This window comes from Lagopus leucura, unplaced genomic scaffold, assembly GCF_019238085.1.
Source record: "Lagopus leucura isolate 7727_CA_CO unplaced genomic scaffold, USGS_WTPT01 Super-Scaffold_806, whole genome shotgun sequence".
In the NCBI taxonomy this organism is placed as follows: Eukaryota; Metazoa; Chordata; class Aves; order Galliformes; family Phasianidae; genus Lagopus; species Lagopus leucura.
In genome coordinates this window covers 3,343,788-3,361,511 of record NW_024962260.1, presented here as the reverse complement: position 1 = coordinate 3,361,511, position 17,724 = coordinate 3,343,788, and the positions used below count along the sequence as shown (strand labels likewise).

At 51.3% G+C, this 17,724-nt stretch overlaps 1 protein-coding gene across 5 annotated transcripts; it reads left to right on the top strand.

Annotated features, from left to right (window-relative positions):
• Nucleotides 1-1,875: 1,875 nt before the first annotated feature.
• On the top strand, nucleotides 1,876-17,223 carry WSCD2 (WSC domain containing 2). 5 transcript variants are annotated; one of them, XM_042865492.1, is made up of 10 exons: nucleotides 1,876-2,022; nucleotides 2,333-2,522; nucleotides 6,686-7,347; nucleotides 10,427-10,541; nucleotides 11,024-11,208; nucleotides 11,640-11,761; nucleotides 12,211-12,385; nucleotides 12,817-12,981; nucleotides 13,611-13,811; nucleotides 15,729-17,223. In XM_042865492.1, exons 3-10 carry the CDS (start codon nucleotides 6,924-6,926, stop codon nucleotides 16,079-16,081), a joined length of 1,740 nt encoding a protein of 579 aa, XP_042721426.1. In that variant the 5' UTR covers nucleotides 1,876-2,022; nucleotides 2,333-2,522; nucleotides 6,686-6,923; the 3' UTR covers nucleotides 16,082-17,223. The 5 variants fall into 5 exon arrangements, with proteins under 5 accessions (XP_042721426.1, XP_042721425.1, XP_042721428.1 ...); XM_042865491.1 differs by lacking the exon at nucleotides 1,876-2,022 and having other exon boundaries at nucleotides 2,114-2,522; XM_042865494.1 differs by lacking the exons at nucleotides 1,876-2,022; nucleotides 2,333-2,522 and adding an exon at nucleotides 3,054-3,155.
• Nucleotides 17,224-17,724: the final 501 nt, after the last annotated feature.

Sequence of the window (17,724 nt, the reverse complement as noted above, 5' to 3'; positions counted from 1 at the left end):
TAATCGTCTTCCTTCCAGCTTTAATCCACACATTCCCCTCTTTCTTCTTGTTTGTTTGTTTTGTGTTTTAGTTCCCTGAGCTCCAAACAGTCACAAAAACAATGCCAGTACGTGGGAGGCCACATCCTTCCCGAATGAGCCATGCATACACGTGCAAGACTATCTTATCATATATCCCTCCTCTTCCTCCTTCTTCCCTAAAATGCTTTTGATGTTCAGTCTCTGATTCCATTCCGTGCTTGCAGAACTCTCCCATGAGGCTTGCATCGCCACCGCTGCCATCCTAATGAGTTAATTAAGAAAAAGCAGAGTGGGAGAGGTGTGAGCTCCTAAGGATGGCACCTGGGAGGCACAGTTCCTGGGGGAGATGCTTGCTGCTCCCATGGGGCCGGGAACGCAGTGCTGGGGATGGTCCCTAATGGATGTGATGCAACAGTGCAAAATGGAAAAGAAGAGGATGGGCAACCACCTGCACTGCTTGTGGAGGCTCATTGGTTTGCAGCACTTGTGTTTTTGTAGGTTCTCTCCTTTCTGGCTCCTGTCACTCTGGTTGGTCAAAGTGGAGACAAGCATTGAGAGCATGGGATCTGCTGGGTGTTGATTTTCATCAGCTGCTCCCTGATAATGCGGCTCTGCTGCCCCTGGAATTTTGGCATAGACATCACAATGATGATTTACCACCCCCCTGGCAAGGATATAAGCAATGAATGACCCAAAGGCATCTCCTCATCCCATTGGTTTCCACTTAGCGCAGTGTCTGTGAGCTCTGGACTCATCCTCTAATCGCAGAGTCATTAAGGTTGGAAAAGATCATCGAGCTCACCAAGTCCAACCCCAACCCATCCCCTCCGCTAAACCACATCCCTCAGTGCCAAATCTCCACACTCCCTGAACACCTCTTGGGATGGTGACCCCAATACCTCCTTGGGAAGGCAGGAGGGCAGCTCCAGCTCCACCACCACCCATTTGCAGCATCCCAACCCCACTGCCTCCAGCACCCCAGGCAGCATGTGCTGCTCAAAAAGCTGACATTTCTGATCACAAAAGGACTCAGAGCGGTGGCTTCGAGAACAAACTTGGTTTTTTGCATCACGGCTCATTAGTGGCACTGAGCAAGAAAGCAATAGCGAGCCATTTAAATTGTAGATTCTGACCTTTATGCTTAAGATCTTTTCAGACATCCTGTTTACAGCTTGTTTTGTTTTGTTTTTTTTTGGTGTGTGCGTGTTCTGGCACTTCATAATCCTCAAAATGAGATTTTATGCTGTCTTCTTTTCTTTTTTTTTTTACTATCATAATGCACCACGTCCTGCTACCTTTCCCCATTGAGGAGACATCCAGAGACAGCCCCAGAGAATTAGAAATATCTGAGAGCCCATAGATCAGCACTGCCACCTCCCTTCAGTGGTGGCCCTCTGGACACAATCCCATGTACATGCATGTACTCAACAAACATTACCTCAGTGCTGCTTCCCCTGATAAGGATGTTTAAAGAAACATTGACATTGGCTTTCGGCTCCCAACCCAACATCCTTGACATAGAGGAGGGGTGGCATTGGCACTTGGGGACACTTCAGAACAATGTCAAATGTCCCCTGGCAATGGGTTAAGGATGGAAAATGCCATTCAATGTCTGTAGAACATGGCCAAGCTGAGGCTCTGGAGTCCTTGATCCAGAATGATTTCCATTTATGCCCATGGGGAAGGTCCATGGGAAGCATTCCCCCTGCCCAGCATCCCCCAGTGGCTGCTAGACCTCCCTCTCTCTCAAAAAAACCCTGAAACTCTCAGTTATTTTTTTTGCAAATTCTAATTTTAGCCATCATCTGTTTTCTCACACATACAGCCACACTCGGAGCTGGCTTAATTCTTCTGCAGGCTGCAAAACCCACACATTTGCATCTCACGGACATTTCCTCACTGCTCTACCAGCTGTGAGATGCAGAGAGAAACCAGCGAGGTCTTTGCAAGCAGCGAACTTCCCTCTGGCTGATGCCTATCCAGAGAACGCAGCGCAGCCCAGTAGGATTTGCAATTTGGGATTGCAATAGCTCACCGGGGAGCTGCAGGGATGGCAGCCCGGGTAGGAGGGAGGGCAGGAGGGAGGGAGGCCACCCCGAGAAACCCAACACGATAAAAATAGCGCCAAGCAGAGGCAGCACTCCCCATCTCGGTTTCCTATGGAAACGTCGCCGCCGTCTCTGCGTGCGTCTGCCCGGGGCAGCTTCGGATGCTCCATCGCACATGGATGCTCCGGCAGCCAGCAAGGACGGCGCTGAGGCTGCAGTTTCCCTCTGCGGGAGCGTTCCCAGCCGCCGTCCTTCTCTCACAGCTCAAGGCCGATCAACGAGAGCCCGGAGGCTGCCCCGAACGCCGTGACCCTACTGCTTTGAGGCCATCAGGAGGACAAACACCCCCCCTCGTCCAGCCCCAGTTACCCCCGCCTGAAACAAAGGCGCCGTGTGGGCTGCAGAAGGGGCCATGGCACGGACGGTTCCTGCCTTCATCACACCAACACAGAGGTATTCCTCCAGATTTGATCATTCCGGGCATGGGGGGTGGCACTGGGTGGGCTCAGAGGGGCTGCCCTCCAAACTCCCCCCCCAGCGCTAAAGTTGCTGAGAGAAGTGCAGGTTCAACCCCTCTCTCACCATGTTTTACCATCCCAATTTTTGCTGCTCCAAGGGAAGTTTCTAATTGATTTTTTTTTTTTTTTAATTAATTGCTCTAGCTTCAGATAAAGGGGCAAACCTTATTTTTCATTCCCGGCTGGAAAATCGTGGGCTGAACCTGAGCGGTTGGGAGGTTTGCAGGGGTCGGAGTGTGGGTTTAGTGGGATCGGGTGGGTGCTGCATCCCTGCATCACGCAGAGGGACCGTGCACCGAAGAAGACATATCTATAAAATAAAGAACCGAAGGGCACAAAGCAGCCGGTAGGGAAGGAGTTAAGCGCACGCAGCGCCGTAGGACAGAATCGCAGCAGCTCCGGGCTGAGTGCAGCTCTGCGACCGAACCGAGCGGAACCCAGCGGTGGGGGATGGCCTGGGGGGGTCGAACCACTGCCTGCTGCCCTCCGGCCCCGCTGTCCCCCCGGCTCCGAGGGGATGGAGCGGCGGCGGCGCAGGGACGGCGATATCGGAGAGCGCTGGGTGCAGGTAGGGGGGGTGATGGGGATGGGGGTTGTAAGCGAGAGGGTGGTTTGGGGGGTGGGGGGTTGGAAAAAAAAGAAAGAAAGAATGAAAGAAAGAAAGAAAGATATAACATCCCCCAAAATGTGGCTATGTGGTTTTGCACTGCCTTCTTCTGCCAAAGCCATTGGTTTGGGTTTGGGCACAGGGACTCTCCTCCTTCCTGCGATCTGCAGGAGACTGGAGGATGGCAATCTCCTGTCATGAGCCTCCCCTGTTTATTTGATCCTTTCGGCATCTTAGTGGAAGATTTTAATATGAAGCTAAAAAAAAATAAGGCACGAAGAAGCGGGAGGCAAAGAGGAAGTGTGTGAAGGTTACCTTGAGCTGAGCACTGCTCTCCATTCCTGACACCAGGACAGGGTTAAATAAAGTTTCCCAGTGGTGTGGAGCATAGGAGCACTCTCTGGTAATGGGGTCCAGCCCTGGGATGCCCCTACTCATCCCCTGCTCCTTCCCTCTCTAACTCTGCCATAACTCCTGGGCAGGTTGTGCCCAATTTCCCCCTTCCCATGGGCACATTCCCTTTTCTTATGTATCTGGGACCTCGGCCATGCACAGGGCAATGGGAGCAGCAGGGCTCTGGCTATGGATGCACAGTGACCCCATTGTGTCACCCCACACACAACCATCAGGCAGTGGGACGTGGTGCCCCTGGGGCTTTTCTGTCCCCCAGACACTTCGATTTGGGAAGCACAGCAGAATTTGACTGAATGGAGGAAGCCCCAGATGCAGTGCAACCTTTTCCATTGCATGTTGGGATCTGCTTCAAATTCTCTTGCCGATGTGGGGCTATAAGACCACCAGGATGCCATAGGGATGGGTTTGCAGAATAAGGAAAAAATCAGCCCCTCTGGGAAGGGGCTCTAAAACAAGAGCTGCAAAAACAAATCTTTTGTACTGTATTCATTTAAATAGGCTGCAGAAGGCATTGTCTGCTGCTCCAAAAGCTCATTTTCCTAATTGCCCCTGTGCTGTGAGTAATCCCAGATTACTGAGGGTGGAGCAAAGCCCCCATAGCAGAGGGTGAAGCGAGGGCTCTATGGGCAAATTATGTGAGATTTGGGGCAGTCTGGGGGGCTACAGCTGCCAGCCCTTGGCTGATGGCCCCATGGACCTCCCATGGGCTTTGTGGGGTTTACGCCAATACATGCAGCATGCGGTTGGTCCCGTTGGTAGTGCTTATCCCCTCCGGTGCACATCTTGGCTCACTAAGGTATATTGAAACCCATAACTGGATTTTGAAGACTGGGCATAAAATACCTAGAACATAATGTGTATTAAGACTCATTAGGTTAAGCCAATTCCCAGCTACACAGAGTCATTTGAATGGAGTTAAATCACCTTTTTCACAGAGCTTAAGTGTCGAAAGGGTGCCAGCGTTGGGGATGGCTCCTTCTGCAGCTCTGAGTCTGAGGGAATGGGAGGGAGCCAGGAGCACTGAGTAACGTGGCTGAGATGGGGGCAGTGTGCCCAAACTGCTGCTGGATGACATAGGACCAGCCTGGCCCTGTTTGCATCCAGACAGGTGTGCAGGAAAAGGTGTGCAGTTTGGAGAGGCAAAATGGCTGGGAGGGACGCACCAGGGAGGGATGCTCCTTCCACCAACCCTCTCAGGTTGTGCTGGAGGATACCTGAGTGCTAGGGAGAAGACAACACTGCTGCAGAGTGCCAGACTTCGGTGGTGTGGCGTGACTGCATACTGCTCCCACAGCGTGGGGTGGGTGCAGAGGGGACACCATTCATGGCAGTGGGGACATGGGGACACCCTGCAAATGAGCACTGTGCACCGACTCCTGCACAACAAACAGTAGATTTTCCATGCTGTGCCATGGATCCTCTACACCGTGGCCTGGATCCCGCATGAAACACACAGGATCCTGTGCATCATGCATTCGATCTTCCACGCTGTGCTTCAGATCCTGCACAGCATGAACCGGATCTTGCGTGCCTTGCACTGGCTCAGGCAAAAGCTGTGTTGCAATCTGTGGAACATGCATTCTATTTCACACACTGTGCACATTTCCAGACCCAACGGTGCTGGCATGGTGCAGGACTGTGCTGGGAAGGGAGTCCTCACCCACACTGCACCACCCTGCCCTGCCCACCACCTCCAGCCCACCACTTGCTATTTTAAAGCCCTATTCTTTTCCTGTCTCTCCGATAAGAAATGCTAATGATGCGATGAAATTGGATAGTTCAATCGGCTTCTTCTCCTAATGGAACTCTTGTGTTCGTTAATTTGCTGTTTTTAATGGGCTGATTGTTCTCCTGTGCTGGGGGAACCACGTGAGCACTTCAGTGTGTTTTGCAGTGGTCAGATGTGAGGTGGTGCTTGAAGGCAGCTGAACCTTGTTGCTCACTAATTGTGGAGCAATTTGAAGAGGAGGCCCAGATGTATAAATTATCGGTGCTGCATTCCTTCAGATCATGAGCAACTGCTGAGTTCTGCTGGGACCTCTGCCTGCTATCCCTAGGTGCCAAGGGGATGAACCTTGGGAATTAAGGAGGTAGGCAAGGATCTGGCCCTGAGGATGGGGGTATTTTGGGTGCTTCTGGGGTTGAACTCCATGTTTCTCCCCAGGTTAGTATCCTAGAAAGCGCTGTTGGGAGTATTTGGGCACTGGGGATAATGAAGTGAGGAGGGCGGGGGAATAAAGGCATCACCATGGGGTGGTTGATAACAGTGTTATTGCATGCTGTTGGCCCCAGTGATGCCCTGAGCCCTTGCTGGGTCAGGATGTGGTTCTGTTTGCTGTTTGTAATCCTTAGCCAGTGAGGGAGCGCTAAGGCAAGAGCATTATCTCCTCCAGACAATTAGCAGAGGCATTAATGGAATGTATGCAAATGTGCAGTAATTGACCTGCAACTCTGCAGTTCATGATGGAGAAGGATGAGCTCCAGATGGCTTAATGAGAGTAATTGAAGCCTCTTCTTTATATGCGGCACTGCCTTGCTGTAGCCCAGCAGGAATGGGGCTGGGAGGAGATGAATGGGGACAGGAACATGGAAAGGGACAGAGGAGCTTGGAGGTGTCCACTGATGCAGGAGCTCAAATAGCATGTAGTCTCCTTGTTTGGCTGCTACTTTGTCTTTACTCTGCCTTTATTCTACCTTTAATCTCTTTCTGAGGCTGGGGAGAGGTCAGTGTGTGGGGACCATGGGTTGTGGATCCCAGCGAATGGGTTCTTTGTAGGCTGTGCATAATTCATTCAAGAGGTGATTGAGTAACTAGGCTGGGAACCCAAATTAAAATATTTATGTATAATTCATGCCATATGTTCCACCAATATTTTTTATTTAATCAACTGAAGACAGATGGCAGGAACATAGAGGCCATTAAACTAATGGCACTTTGTTTTTCCATTTATTTTCCTCTCCTTTCCTAGAATAAGATGAGCAAGTGACAGGCAGCAGAGCCATAGGTCATGGGAATGTTGGGGCCCACAGTGCTTGTGACATATCCCACTAACAGACGCCTTCTCCTTGGCTTGCAGGTGGAACTTTCTCACCCTGAGACTGAAATGAATGGAGAACCTCAGGGCTGGTGATGCACCCAGGGACTTCTTGCTGCTCATCTGCAGGGTGCACAGCCCTGATTGTGATAGAGATGCCTGTGGGATCATCTGCTGCTGAGAGCTGCTGCACCCACTGATCTGCTCCAAAGCTCCATCTGTTCCCCATGGTCCTCCATGCTGCTATGTCCCTCCGGGGGGCTCATCCAGGAGGGGAATAATGCAGAATCCCCCACAGAGGAGAGCATCTCCCTGGCTCTCCAGGAGGGATGAAGATGCTATGGCCAAGCTATGGGTAAAATTCCAGCGCTCCTTTCGGCGGAGACCTGTACGCTTCTTCACACTTCTGGCTCTCTACTTGGCAGCTGGCAGCTTGGTTTTCCTGCACGCAGGCTTCACTGGGGAGCCCCGGGTAGCTGGGAGCCAGCGCAGCCCTGGGGCAGGCGAGGGGCTGGGACTGCCTTACTTGGGGGGCACGCGGCTGAGCCGAGGTTTCCCAGAGGTGGCAGTGGGCCGGCGGCGTGGGCACTGGTTCAAGGGCATGGCCAAGGAACCAGCAGAGAGGAGCAGAGCGGGTGAATACAGCGCGGTGCGGAGCCGAGCACCCAAGGGCCGGGGCGGCCGTGAGAAGGAGGAGGACAGAGGTAAGGGCTGACTGGGTACAGCTGGGGTGGCCTTGTGCTGAAATCCAAGGGATTTTGGTCCTGCATCGTGTTGGTGAAATGTTTCTGAGCACGTGGCACTAGTACATGGGTATTTATTGATGAGCTATGTGGATGGCGAGAGTAAGTTGGGCTGTCTTCCTTCCCACTGGGCTGTCATGCACACCCATGGGTGCATGTGCCTTGCTTTGGAAACTATTGGTCCAGAGGATGCTCTGGGGAGGATTGTCTTCTTCATCCCTCCCTTCTCAAATACCAATCATCCAGTGCACTTACTCCATTTTTACTCTGCATCATTGTGCTCTAGGTTGCAACTTGCAGTGAGGGGTGCTTTGGGACTGCCTGAAGGGAGGGATGCTCAAGGACTGTGCTGACAAGTGGAAGCATGGAGAGGTGGCTTTTGGGGACTTAGTTTAGTGGGGAGGGGTTGACAGCTGGACTCAATGATCTTGGAGGTCTTTTCCAACATTAAGGATTCTATGATGGGTTGATGGTTGGACTTGATGGTCCTGAAGGTCTTTTCCAATCATCTGATGATTCTGTGACATCTCAGCCTCAAGAATTCCCATCCTTTGAAAATTCAGGATCAATCTCATTGGCCCAAATGAACACTGAAGCCTGACACGCGTGCTGGGCTTGGCCAGGAGCTCCCTGCCTGCGGTGTGGTGTTGAGCAGGAGCGTTATTAATGAACAAGCATAAGTGAATGCAGTAGTTCTCATTGATTTTTAAAATGTCATCTATTTATCCCGAAGGCAGCTGAAGGCAGAGTTCCGTGCTTGCTGACACGCTCTGAAGCTGCGTGGTGATCTGAGACAGCTTTGTACATCTGGTGCTGGCACCCAGTGCCTGCAAAACCCAAAGAAACACAGAGGAAAGCTTCCACTGTGACTCTGCCTTGGGGTTTGCCAGGCAAGCCCCCTCCCTGCTGGCTTTGTGACCCCTTGGCAAGGCAGCAGCTCACCTTTTCGGTTCAATGGGAGAGATGTTAAGATTTGTTGTCAGTAATAAAGTGGGCTGGTGAGGAGCAGCAATACAGCTTGCCACAGTACAGTGCACCTGTGACAGCAGTGTAATGGATCACTGTGGTATTTAGGGCAATCGCTGCAGTATTATCCATTACAGGAAATGCAGAATGAAGTCAGCAGCAGAGTGGTAACTATTGGAAAGGTGTTTGGCTGTTGTTGGGCTCTCTGTTGCTTTCTTGTGTCCCCTGAGCCCCACAGGATCATGATTGCTGAACAGCATGAGAGCCAAGGATGTCCCCATGTTCCTGCCATCCTTCTGCAAGGTTCAAATGTCCTGGTGCCAGGGATGTCCCATTTGTATGAGCGCCTGCAGATGGAGGTTGAGCGAGGCTGCTCCAAGTGATGGGGCTTTAAATGTGAAGGTAAAACAGCTTGTGGTGCTTAAGGCACTTTCTCATGTTAAAATGGGTCCGGGACCAAGAGAAGCTCCCTGCGGATGACATTCCTGCCCTGATGCTTGCATCCCATTGAGTTCGTGTGGTGCACAGGGGCCATGGAACACTCTGTGCCATGTGCAGCCTTGATGTCCTGTTAATGCCAACTGACACATCCAAGACCTTGCCAGATGGTTAGCGAGAAGGAGCTGTCAGTCACCGTGAAAACCTGTTGTATCTGTATGCATTGCAGTCTCCTATAGTCTTTGCTGGGATCCTCCAGCTATGGTGCACAAGCAAGCAGTGGCACAGAGGGGAAGCAGCCACGTGGGCACTCAGCCAGAGATGTCCCCATGCCTCTCCATGCCAGAGAGGGGTTGCAACATGGAGCACTGGGCTTGATTTGATGCATCCAGATAATCCTTGCCTGTTGCTGAAGGTTTCCTGGTGGTGGGTACTGTCTGTGATAGTGCTGTGCACAGTGATTTTGGGAAAGCATCTGCAGAGGAGCTTCACGGGGCTGGGGAATGGCTCAGCCTTTGATCAACGAGCTGGAAAATCAGGGGCAGGTATTTGTTTCAAGCATCACTGCAGCACAGCCCTGAGAAACACCTTGGTTCTGTATTTAGCTCACTAAACAGCTTGAGCAGGGGAGAAAAGAGGGTGGACAGATGGACAGTGGTGCTGCCTAGCCTGGGGTCCACCCAGCAGCCAGCCCCTCACTCCCCCATTGTCCTTTCATCTCCCTCATTATTCCAGTTGCCTTCCTAATAAGTTGCAGCACACATATGTCAAGAGCGATGGATTGAACGTAATGCACATCAGTCACTGGTGCTGTGAAAATTGCCAGAGCAATCCTGTGCTGGTTAGATCTGTCATGAATTAAATTAGCTGACCTGCCGAAACCTGCTCAGCGCTGCAGAAATGCCAAGTTATGCTGAGAGCAATTGGGAGTAACGAACGATGACTGCGTGGTGGTTTGAGTTATTAGGAATGTTGCTTACTGCTTTCCTCCACCCCATCCCTGGGCTGGTTTGGATAACTGGATTGCAGCATGGATGGGGCTGTGTACAAGGGCATGGCAGCAATGGGGTGTGCAGGATGTGGGGCTGCTGCAGGGCCCTCAGCAGATGCACAATGCAGGCAGGAGGTGGGAAATGGTGACATTTTGGTAGGGAGGGCATGCTATGTTAAGGCATCTCACCATTGGTTTGGTGTAGGGGTGGAGAGGCACAGCTGGGTGGGTCTTGTCCTCACAGCTGTGCCCACTGTGGACATAACTGTTCTGAGATTATTGGAGAAGGCTAGATTTATCAAATGAATGATTTCATTGTAACTATTTATTCTGCTCTGTTCCCTGTCCACCGGCATCCTCATTTGCTCTCAGCACAGCCATCACTCTTTACTTTGCCAACTGTTACTGCAGGGCAAATATTGTCTGCGTCGATGTCTCAGGGAAGAAATGAGTTCCTGGCTGAAAGAATTTTGGTTCACACTGCATTTCTCCTTAACCCCATACCTCTGTTCCCATCCACGTCCTCCTGGGGACCCTTTGGTTCCTCCCTGCCCTGAGTTGCCAGGGTACCACAACACATCCCTATCAGAAATAACAAAAATCATCACCATCTGCAGGCTCTGACCCTCTCCTCTCCCTCCCCAGCAAGGTACATTGGTTGCTACGTGGACAACACTCGGAGCCGCACGCTGCGTGGCGTGTCCTTCTTTGACTACAAGAAGATGACAGTCTTCCGTTGCCAGGACAACTGTGCTGAACGGTAGGGTGGGGAGCGAGCACCACACCTTCATTAATTTCTGTGCATCCACCAGACTTCTCTGCTGCCGCTGCTCCCTGCCCCAGCTGCTCCTCTCCCCTTCTTCTGCCCCCCCCCTTCTTTATTTTCCTTTAGATGTGTGTGTCATTTTGAGAGAGAGATATATATATATATATATATATATATATATATATATATATAATTTTTTTTTTTGCCGGGAATGTGAGAAACTAGTTTTACTCCTCAAGAAAAGGGTCAGGGGTTGATGGGCTCTGTTCAGTGCTATTTTCCTGTGGGCAGGGGGCTGTAAGTGCCCAAAGGTTGTGCTGGGCTCTTCTGGCAATGCAGTGGTGGCCTCATCACCCATCCATCCCCTCCACCACCATCCCCAGACCCAAGGACTGTCCTTAGCACAGATCTTATCCCAGTGCCAACCCCTGCTCCCTGTTCCATGCCCAGCACTTACCCCTCTTCCCCCCCCCCAGGGGCTACCTGTACGCAGGGCTGGAGTTTGGTGCTGAGTGCTACTGTGGCCATAAGGTTCAGGCACCCAATGCCAGCGAATCTGAGTGCAACATGGAGTGCAAGGGTGAACGGAGCAGCACCTGTGGTGGGGCCAACCGTCTCTCCATCTACCGCCTGGAGCTGGCCCAGGAATCTGCCCGACGCTGTGAGTCCACACTCCCTGAAAATGGGGATCCCACTTGGGGGTCAAATCCTGGTGTCCCCACTGGCGTGTGTTACTGGGGGTTGTAAGGCTCTATGAACCAAATTATCACATCGATAGGGGATGAGAATGGTTCAATAATGGGCTCATTCCACTTGCTGAAGCTGGCTCCTTATGGCTGGCCAAGCTGGCTGATGGCACTGGGATTAGCTCCATCTGGATTTGGGGTTTTTTTTTTGGGTTCCATCATGTGCTGTAGCTCATGCAGCCATAAGCAAGGCACACCTCACTGCAGGAGAATTTTGGTTCTTTCCCATTGAAGGATGCATTCCTGGGTGGTTTTCCTTTCCAAACACCTCCCAGAGAGGAGCTAGCTAAAATCCAATTAGAAAAGAGTTAACAAACTCAACCTGACAGGTTTGCTCTCCCTGCAGATGGCAGTGCGATATTCCGGGGCTGCTTCCGCCAGCCAGACAATGTCACCATTGCTCTGCCTGCCAGCCAGCCCATGCCCAACATGTCTGTGGACAAGTGTGTGGACTTCTGCACTGAGAAGGTACTAAGGTTTGCACACAAAGCTGAGCCAGCAGATGCGTCATGTTAGATAGATCAGCATCCCATTTAGTGTGATGTTGTTGTTGTTTCTGAATGATGAAACTTGCTGTCCAGTGATTCATCAAAGGGTGTCACCCTGGGGAAAGGAGATTTGCTCCTGCCCAAATGCTTTGCCTGAGATCAGCGGCCCTGGCTCTGCCCGTGGGCTTGCAGTAGGCCTCCAGCTAGATTGTCATAGAACTATTAAAGTTAGATTGTAAAGTCCAGTGATCAACCTATTCCCCACCATGCCTGCTCATAGAGTCATACAGTGTTGAAGTTGGACAAGACCTCCAAGATGATCAAACCCAACCGTCAATCCATCACCACCATGCCCAGTAACCCTAAGTGCCACATAAATTACCTCAATGGGGCTCTGAGGGTGTCCTGTCCATGTGCCCATCTCCACAGGAGTTCCCGCTGTCGGTGCTGGCTGGCACTGTCTGCCACTGTGGCTTCCCCACCACGCTTTTCCCCCTGCATGAGCGTGAGGATGAGCAGCTCTGTGCCCAACGCTGTGCTGGAGAGGAGTTTGAGAGCTGCGGCACCACTGAGTTCCTGCTTGTCTACCAGACCCAGGTGCAAGGTGGGCACGGGATAGGGGCACTGGGTGGCTGCTGCTTCATCCATCCCACAGGCAGCTGCTCTGTAATAGCTATTTGCCATTCATTAGAAATCACGATTTATTTTAATTTCCCAGGAAATAAATCGTCCCCTGAACAAACACTTTTAATTACTGCTTAAATCAGATGCAGGAAATCGCAGTTTGCCATCTGCCTCCAACGAGATCCATCCTTGCTTGGGTTTTTCTTTTCTCCTGTCACCGAGCTGTGCTGTGCAGCCAGCAGGTGAACCCACCTGTATGTTGGAAATCATGGGGGGAGAAAAGGCTGGGAGCAAGGACAGAGAGCCGAGAGCAGCTCCTACCCCATACAGAAGGAAGGGATGGAAATAAAAGTGCAATATTGGTTGGAATGGAGGGAGATGCTGCAGGCTGACCCCATTCTCCCCTCGCAGACAACCGCTGCATGGACCGCCGGTTCCTGCCCACCCGCTCCAAGCAGCTCGTTGCCCTGGCCAGCTTTCCTGGGGCTGGGAACACTTGGGCACGACACCTGATTGAGCTCGCCACTGGCTTCTACACTGGCAGCTACTACTTTGATGGGTCCCTCTACAACAAAGGTGAGTGGGGGGGTGTAATGTGATGGAGTTGGGTATCCAGCTCCACCTGCATGGGGGGAGCCAGAGTGCTGATGCTGTTCTGCACCACCTGGCCTATCCTGGTGAAGCAGGGACCCAACCTCACAAGCATGAGTTCTACCTGTAACCTCCCTGTGCTGTGTTTTAGTCTTTGCAAAGTACAATTTGGACACAGCTGATACATCTTCATTGCTTGAGTGTGTTTCAACCCATGATGGGTGTTGGAACTTCAGGCTAGTATTTCTGTCTTCACCACTGCAGCAGTGATGGGAGCTGGCCTCCCATGGAAAGGCTTCAGGGAAGCTGCTGCATGCAGGATTAAACAGCAAGGAAAAATTGCAAAAGAAAAAAATCTTGAGGCATGCAAGAAGCATTTTCAGGCAAAAGTCAGCTCCTCAAAAACACAAGCTGTTGCAATGGAGGAGAAAACACCAATTCCCCCATTTTACAGCCATTTGCCACTGTTTTATCTGAACTTCTTTCGGTGCCAGCATGTATGCGAAAAGCCACCGCTATGTTTTGGGCCTTTTCCCCTCTTAGTTCATCATGAGAACTTAGAAATGGTAGTGACAGCAATGATAGCTATAGAACTGTTGTATGTACTGTGAAAGGGTTCAAGGGTGAGCGGGACCACTGGAGGAGTGGGCGGACGATCTGCATCAAAACCCACGAGAGTGGCCAGAAGGAGATCGAGGCCTTTGATGCTGCCATCTTACTGATCCGCAACCCCTACAAGGCACTGATGGCAGAGTTCAACCGCAAATACGGGGGGCACATCGGCTTCGCTGCACATGCCCACTGGAGGGGCAAAGGTAGGATTGTGCTGATCCATGCGTAGCCAACCCATGGTGCCACCATGTTGGGTCTCCTGGGGTGAGGAGCATCCTGTAGGCTTGCAACCAGTAGGGTTATTGTGCAATTGTATAATCATTAAGGTTGGAAAAGACCTCTAGGACCCTCGAGCCCCACCATCAACCCATCACCACTGTCTCCACTTGTAGAATGTAGAATCATTAAGATTGAAGACCTCCAAGATCACTGAACCCAACCTGCCCTCACCATGCCCATTGTGTCCCCCAGTGCCAGATCTCCATAGTTTGAGAGGATGGTGACCCTACCTCCCTGGGCAGCCTGTGCTGATGAATCACTACTCTTTCTGAGAAGATATTTTTCCTAATTTCCAACCTGACTCTCCCCTGACCAAACTTCAGTGCTTCAATGTCTTTCTTGTAGTGAGGAGGTTGGGTGTGAGGGAAGAAATTCTGCCTCTCACAAGCAGCTCTACAAGGCAAAGAGTCTCAATGCACATGTCTTGGTGCACAGAGAGAAAGAAGAGATTAAAAATTAATGGCACTGGTGAAATATTTCCACGTGTCAACACAGAGCTGGGACAGTCAGTGCTGTGCTACCACCAGCACAAGGACACCCTCCTCAGGGCAGACTTCTGCAGGGTGAAAATAGCACCATAGCTGCCTATGGTAAATTCCATCCCCTTCCCTTGGGCCATGCCAGCAGGTTCGGCATGCCCGGCTGCTCGCCGAGAGCCACCTTCCCATGCACAGACAGCTTGCAGAGGCTTGTTAATTATAGCAATTTACAAATTGCTGTTGTGGAATTGACTTCATTGGAAAGAGTTAAAATATTTAGCTTGATTGAACATCTGCTACCCTTAATTCAGAGTTTATTTAAGGGGATCTTTTTCTGTTGTTGCAGTGATGTGCCTGGATTTCGTTATTACCATGTGCTTGATGCCAGCAAAGACATTTTGGTTATGAACTGAGCCCTCCCTAGCATCCAAACACCCCCAGCACCCACAGGGAAGCCCCCTGAGCTCCAGCCCCATGCAGCTGGGTACAGCATGTCCCCACTGTTATCTCATTTGTACCTACAGCTGTGGGGTACAAGAATTGCTCCTGGTTCATACCCAACCCAAAGAGGATGCATGTTTTAGTGTGTCTTTACCTCCTGGGTCAATTGTCAGATTAGTTAAGCTTTTGCTCGGCTTGCTTAGAAAGGTGACGGTCTGCCATCACTTGAGGTCTTTAGTTGGGTTGAGGTTTGCCTAGAAGCATAGGTCACCATGGTCTATGAGCCCAAGTTTCTCCTGCAGAAAGCCCTGATCTCCTCAACATCCCACTCTATTTCCTTCTCTGATTTTGGGGGAAATTCAATAGATGTTGGAAAATGCTGGATGTGGCCATGGGCAGCCAGAGTTTTGCTACAAGCAAGCAGAGCCTGAAGGCTCAGCAAAATCCCTATTTTTTTCCATGACATTAATTTTATGATGTCCCTGGAGCAGTTCCAAAGCAAAGTTTTATGTGATATGATTACACAAGGTGAATTGTCCTGTATCTGTTTAATGAAAGAGATACTGTGTTTAATGATTCTTTGGGGAATTAAATACAGTTCAGCTATTAATCAGGCATTGGTTTCTTGGGGAAGAGAGGAAGAGGCAGATGCCCAGAACTTCATGCATCATGAGCCGTGTGCAGAGTGCATTTCCAGGAGTGTTGTTTCTTGTTATCGATGTTTATTATCCTTTTTATCCCAGTTTTTATGCAGAGATCAATTAGCCAAGCAACTGGGGCTAAGTGAGACATGCCAGTGTCCCAGGAGATGTTTTGCCTTGTTAAGTCCCTATAGACCAAGCCACCAGAGCAGGGAGATAGTAACACAAGGATCCCAGGGCCACTTAATGCTCACCCTTACTGTCCCCATGCTCCTTGCAGAGTGGCCAGAGTTTGTGGCCAACTACGCACCGTGGTGGGCGACCCACACGCTGGATTGGCTGCGCTTTGGCAGGAAGGTGCTGGTGGTGCACTTTGAGGACCTCAAGCAGGACCTCTTCAAGCAGTTGAAGCGCATGGTGGGGCTGCTGGGCATCGCTGCCTGCGAGGACCGCCTGCTGTGTGTCGAGGGGCAGAAGGATGGCAACTTCAAGCGCTCGGGTTTGAGGAAGCTGGAGTATGACCCCTACACCCCTGAGATGAGGAAGATGATCAGTGGATACATCCGAACAGTGGACGCAGCTCTGAAGCTCCGCAATCTATCGGGGGTGCCGGATGACTACTACCCGAGGTGACCGTGATGCTCGGGGGACCTGCCCCTGCCTGGGGAGGAAAGGATTGATTTCCTCTACCTGCTTCCACCCAGTGGGTGGCTTTCTTGTAATTCTCCATCTGCTGCTATGAGCTGTTAATCAACCCCCTGCATGAGAAGCGCTCGCTCCCCAGCCATTGCTCAGCTTGCTTGGTTGATATCTTCACAGAGCTGGGCACCGAGGGGACGCATGGTGCCCTGCCACCTCTGCTGGTCCCTGTCCCCATCCTGCAGGTGGGCCCCTGCCCTGCTGGACACTGTGGGAGTAGGTAAATTGGGTGATGTGGGGCTGAGCAGCTCCATCTCACTCCTACATTGGCTGCTGCAGCATCCTTAGCAATGCAAGCGGCTGTTTGCTTGTATGGATGCTGTGATATTGGGGCCCTGCCCCCCTGGGGCATGAGTTGGCTTTGGTGGCTGTCCCTATGCTTTGTGCACTTGCAGAACAGCTCCTCTGAGTCTCCAGTAGAGATGGAGATAATTCCAACAAGGGGGAAACACAGTGTGGGGGGCAGCACTACACGATGCACTGAGGTGAGGTGGTCATGATGCACTGGTTGGGTTGTCTCTGGGTTGTTTGGGAGCCACCTCTGTGTGTAGTGATTGGAGCACTGACACTGGATAGAGCAGCATGCAGCGCCTGTGGGAGCATCCATTCCTCATTGCAGAAGTTCCCAAGCCAGAAAAAAAAACCTAGGGAGTTGTTTTGGGTGAGGGTGAAGGAATGGGGGTCTGGATGAGACCAGCTCCAAGTCCTGACTGTGACACTGAGGGCCTGGGCATGGAGCACAGCTTCTGCCCTGGCCACGGGGAAGGAGGAAACCAAAGGAGCTCTGTGCCTGGAAAGCATCTGTAAAGCTGGCTCTGTTTAGGGCTGCATGCTGCCCCAGACACCTCAACACAGCTGGGTCCCTACCTTCCCTCAGATGGATGGAGATGCAAAAGCCATATCTTGTCTGCAGCCTTTTCTAGAGTTAAATGCTCAATGGTTGGCTTTTAACTCTTGACAGTGAGGGACATGTGTGCACAGGTCCAAAAGCTCCAGAAAGCAGTTAACCTACACTCAAAGAAAAAGAAGAAAACTCCACTGGATAAGGAGATTATCAATAAAATATATTTTTCTAATGTGCGTGCGGAGCTGACAGCGCCTAAGGAGGGGGGGGGGTCTCTGTGCACGGGGAGCCACTCACCCATGAATGTATTTTGCAAAGAGTGTGCTGGTGTTCCCTGTCCTGCACTGCAGGCTGGTGGCTGCCTACCTCTGTCAGAACAAATCCTCAGGTCAACCCAGCTATTAAAGAGTTCTGTTGCTACCCTGCCTCCCTGTGTGTTTGTGAGGCTGTGACCTCAAGGCTGGCTAGTGGCACTCGGTCCCAGCGTTAATTGCATTAATGACATCCCTGCATTCGGAGCACTGATGAGGCAGCTCGGTCCTGGCAGCTTTCCTACCCTGCTGGTGTCCTTAAAGGAAGGTTTATTTGGGTGCCCCATGTGAGCAGAGAGATTTACTGCCAACTTTATTTCCATTGCCTCTTATCATGCCTGAGGCTCTATAAAAAGAATGGTTTTGGTGGGATTTATGCTGCACTGGCAGTAAGGAGACCATGTTTGGGGCATCATTGGCTC

Bases quoted from the DNA above. Each gene is read 5' to 3' on its own strand.
- WSCD2 (XM_042865492.1), top strand. From the start codon at position 6,924: ATGCAGAATCCCCCACAGAGGAGAGCATCTCCCTGGCTCTCCAGGAGG. The intron at 11,209-11,639 runs GTGAGTCCACAC...CTCTCCCTGCAG, and splicing joins CCAGGAATCTGCCCGACGCT to ATGGCAGTGCGATATTCCGG. The intron at 12,982-13,610 runs GTGAGTGGGGGG...GTACTGTGAAAG, and splicing joins TGGGTCCCTCTACAACAAAG to GGTTCAAGGGTGAGCGGGAC.